General features: G+C 37.8%; 1 protein-coding gene across 1 annotated transcript; it reads right to left on the bottom strand.

Moving 5' to 3' along the window:
* Positions 1 to 369: 369 nt before the first annotated feature.
* LOC124076639 (heparan sulfate glucosamine 3-O-sulfotransferase 3A1) lies at positions 370 to 3,888 on the bottom strand. Its single transcript, XM_046420697.2, has one exon. The coding sequence runs from the start codon at positions 3,098 to 3,100 to the stop codon at positions 2,495 to 2,497; it is 606 nt and encodes a 201-aa protein (XP_046276653.1). The 5' UTR covers positions 3,101 to 3,888; the 3' UTR covers positions 370 to 2,494.
* Between the last annotated feature and the right edge of the window lie 899 nt (positions 3,889 to 4,787).

Genomic DNA, 4,787 nt, shown 5'->3' on the forward strand with positions numbered 1-4,787 from the left:
AAGAAGACTGAAGGACGTTGGTAGTCATGACTTTGGAGAAGATGACTTGGAGAAAGTATGGCTAAAACGGTCCATTCAAGACCAAACATTTTATTATTTGGTGCAGCTAAATAGACAAAAAAAAAAAAGGGAGACCAACTCCATGCACAGCAGGAGTAACAACCATATTGAAGGCAGAAAATGGAACAGTCCTATTGTGGGTGAAACTTAAAGGATAGTGAGTCTAGATCCTTTTACATTTTGCTGAGACCTATAACTTCAAACACTTCTCCTAGAAATCTTAGAAGTTTGACAGTTTTCCTGCAGTGTTCTGTAATCATTCTTTTTAAAAATAACAGGAACAAAAACATCTATGAGTAAGAAGAGATCTTCAGCACTCAATTTTTGATCTTTTATTATTTCTTCCACACAAAAAGAGGAAGGTTACTGAACGAAATTGTTAGATGCAATTGTCTCTTTGTGCAAGTCATTTTTTGCATAATGTCAAGCAAACAAACACAAACGATTCAGAAGCACAGACAAAATGAGTTAAAAGATGAGGAGAGTTTAAAATAAATATCTTCTTGTTGCTAGCGACATTCAAGTAGTACACAAACAGGCTGTAAGTGTTGGAAAACTGAGGGCACAGAAGTGAAGGACTTCAACTGAGAAAAGGTGACCTGGCTTTGGGGTTTACTTAACTCCCATAAATGAAATATTAACAAATAAACCCAAAGATTTGGAACAATGACAAAATATCTGGAAAATTAAAACATTTTTTTCCTTCATTTTAATCCTCTGTTAGGCTTCTCAAGAGATATTTACATCCCCGGATGTAGCATTTATGATAAATGCACAATTGCACAGCATATTTAAAAAAAAAAAAAAAACTTAATTTTGTTTGTTTTTGATGGACAACATTGGAGAATAAACAATATTTTTTCATACTAGAGTATCTGGTCCTTCAAATCTTGGCAGATAAAGGAAACTTCCATGAAAAAAAGACATTTTTCCTCTTGGGTTTAAATATATACTAAAACGTTGCTGACAGGCTAATTATAAATGTTTTATATATTTCGTGCATATGTGCTCCTCTCTAGACCAATTTAATTCCCATTAATGCTAATCTTGTTAATACCACTCAGAGAGCAAAGGAATACTCTTAATAAACTCTTGATTTATTTGAGTGATTTAAATGCGGGAAGATGAGGAACAGACGAGAGAAGAGGAAAGTCACCATTTTACCCAGAACTGCATGTCTTAAGACTATTTTCCAAATGTGAATGAGCAGTAGGTGATAATTGGTAGAAAGAGGAAATGGAGAAAGAAAGAATAAAGGGACCAAGTATCAGCCCTCCACCCATGAAAAATAAGAGCATTGTTAATGAGCTGTTAATTGATCATTTCTTTAGTACTAGCTCCAATGTTAACAGTGAGATATTACAAAGAAAGGTAGATTTTCTTTCTTCAAAGACAGAGAAGGAAAAATGAGATTGGTACTGGAGGTTCTAATTGAAGTGGGTCTCACTTAAAAAAAAAAAAAAAGATAGCTCAAAATACAAGAATCCAGTGATTTCTGGCAAACTCAAGTCAAGTATTGGTCAGTTAAATTTTTGAATATTTTGATCAGTCAATAGCTAAGACTGGCTCTCCAAAGAGGTTGTGTCCAGGTCTTAGTGGTTTTCTGGAGTACAACTATGTAATGATACTGGATTCCATAAGGCTAGCCTGGAACTTAGAAAGCAATAAGAAATCTCTGTCTATCCCTTTTCAGATCATCCTAAAACTAACTTCTAAACTGGAAAGTTTAGTTCTCATTCTCCCTAGAAAAAAAGTGGCACAGAATAGAAAACAAACGGAAAATGGGATTTTGTCCGGGATTCATCATCTGGCCTTACGTCATTTAACCTCCCTGAGACTCAGTTTCCCTTACCTGTAAAATCTGAGATTATGATCTCCATGTACTATGTTTTTATACCAACCTTAGTCCTATAAGGATCAAAACATGTATCTGAAAGCACTATAAAAACCTTGAAGTGATGTGCAAACATATAGTGTTATTAAATGATAAATGATTTATGGGGAAAAAAAGTGGCTGAGGAAGAAGGGAGAAAAACACAAGGATGGATATTAATTTTATCAGGATATAATTATATCTTGTATTAAAGAAAGAGAGAAAAGGGATGGTGGTGGGGGGGGGAGATTACCCTCATGATTTTCTTCAAAATTTTTTTAATGGAAATTAAAATGCATATACTTGATGACTGGGTATGTAGAACATAAAATAAAATTGAACGTATTTATAGGAGAGAAGGTTTCCTTTTCTGTTTATCCAAATGCATGACGTCGATTGTACATTAAGATGGGGAGGAGAAGTGAACAATCATTCATTGCAAAAAAATACTGAAACAAATATTGTCAGCACAAATATTAAACTGCCTTTTCTCTACCGATTGGTAAAAAAATATATTATATTTCCATACTTTCTTTTTTTTTTCTTTTTAAATTATATTTGTTATCCATCCCAGCCGAAGTCGTGCCCTGTCATCTGGTAGAACTTCAAGTTGAAGGGCCGGTAGAACTCGCGCAGCCTCTGCACCACCTCCTGGGCGATCTCGGGGTGGGTCCTGCCCTTGGTCTTGCCCAGGCAGTGGGGTTTGCTGCTGCCCTCGGCCTTCTTCAGGCAGGGGAAGCCCTTGGTCTTGTTGAAGTAGAAGTGCTTGTCGGTGATGATGCGCTTGAGGCCCAGGAAGTCCTGCACTCGGCCCAGCTCGCCGGCCGGGTCGCTGATGAGCTGCTCGCCGCTCATCTGGCTGATGGGGAAGTGGCGCAGCCAGTGCTCCAGGTGCTTGGCGTAGATGCCGATCTGGATGGCGCTCCAGGACGTGTCGATGAGGCCCGTGCTCCTGTTTTTGAACGTCAAGCTCTCGAAGGTGGGGATGTCGGGCCTCTTGGAGAGCGTCTGCGTGTAATCCGAGATGGCCCTGGTCACCGGCTCGCGCACCACCACGATGAGCTTGGTGTCCTTGGACATGGCGGAGATGCGTGCGGGCGCCTCCCGCGTGACAAAGTAGCTGGGCGTCTTCTCCATGGTGATCTGCCCGTCCAGGGTCCTGGGCATCAGGTCCCTGTGGAAAGCAGAGAAGTATCTAAGTTAGTGACTGAAGAGCTTTACCTTTACATACAGAGGTGGTTCCAAGGACAGGCAGCTCCACGTGCAATCTAATCCAGACTTCCTGGGTTTTCCAACTGCACCTCCCCGTTTACTAACTGTGGAGAAGTCACATAATCACTCTGACCTCTAGGTGCCACATGCATAGAGTGGAGAATAATGTCGCCTTTTTCATGCAGTTGTTGAGATGATTAATTGAGTAAATAAATATACCTCAATAGCTTAGAAATATGCCCCAGGCACAGAATAAGTACTCTGTTGAGGTTTTTATTTTATTTATCTTAATATTTATTTTTTTTTTAGTTATAGATGGACACATATCTTTATTTTATTTTTATGTGGTGCTGAGGATGGAACCCAGTGACTCACGCATGCTAGGCCAGCCCTCTACCTCTGAGCCACAGCCTCAGCCCAAGTTTTCATTTTTTATTATAGATCTACAATGCTGGGAGAAAATAACCTTGGTCAAATTCTTAGGTGAATCAGAATACTCTGCTATTTAACATGATTGTGATGATTTTTGTCTTGTTGATTCTTCCTGATGAGTAATAGAACCATTTTGTTATGTTTGAATAGAAATCCCACAGGGTCTGGATAGAGCAGTAATAAACCCAATTACACTGCTATGAGATGGTATTAACATATTCATGCTCTTCTTATCCATATTTTATTCTATTCCTGGTGACTGTCCATCTTGTCCCTGACACAAGAATCCAGTAATTTCTCTCAGGGTATTCCTATGGACAAAGCAATGATATTTAACATGATATCATAACATAGAGTTTTCCTCCCTTATCCACCATTTTTCTTTTTTTGGTTTCATTTACCTGCCCTTGACTATGGTCCAAAAATATTAAATGGAAAATTCCAGAACTAAGCAATTCATAAATTGTAAATCATATGCCATCCAGAGTAGCATGATGAAATCTCACCATGTCCCACTCTGACTTGCCCAGGATATGAATTGTTCCTTGGCCCAGGGTAGCCAAGATGTTAGCATTCCTATCCATTAGTCACTTGGTAGCAAATTTAGTTAACAATTTGACTGTCACATTTGGCAGTGCTTTTTGTTCAAATAACCTGTATTTTATTTAATAAGAGCCCCAAAGTGTAAGAGCATCAGGTCACAGAAATGAATGTACAGATTAACTCTGGTACTAGGTAACAGAGCTGCAGGGCATATAGGGAAAAAACATGAGCAGGAGAGAGAAAACCTAATTTGTTCTTCCGATTTAAATACGGTTCCATTAAAGGCAATATTTATTTGAAATATGTGCTGTGTATTTTTTCCTAACATTAAAGCATTGTCTTTCTAATTCCAAGTTTTCTAAGAAATAGATGCTGCTCCAATCAATATTAGATAAGATGAATTTGGGAAATTTATTTATGACTCAATGTGTTTTGTCCTTTGATCTATTGATAAAAAGAATCCCACTTATAAATATCCTTATATTGCATTTACATTTATTCCTGGAATAAACTCTGTTGTTGATGGTGTGCTGTTAGTTGCATATAGTTTTGGATTTGACTTGTCATTATTTTGTTTTGAAGTTTTCATTCACATTCATTAATGAAATGTTCCTGACATTTTTCTTCTGTTTATAGCTTAATCAATTGTTAGACTATAAATTATTCT

This window comes from Marmota monax, unplaced genomic scaffold (assembly GCF_021218885.2).
Source record: "Marmota monax isolate L192 unplaced genomic scaffold, Marmota_monax_Labrador192_F-V1.1 WCK01_AAM20220418_F8-fsc00648, whole genome shotgun sequence".
NCBI lineage: Eukaryota > Metazoa > Chordata > Mammalia > Rodentia > Sciuridae > Marmota > Marmota monax.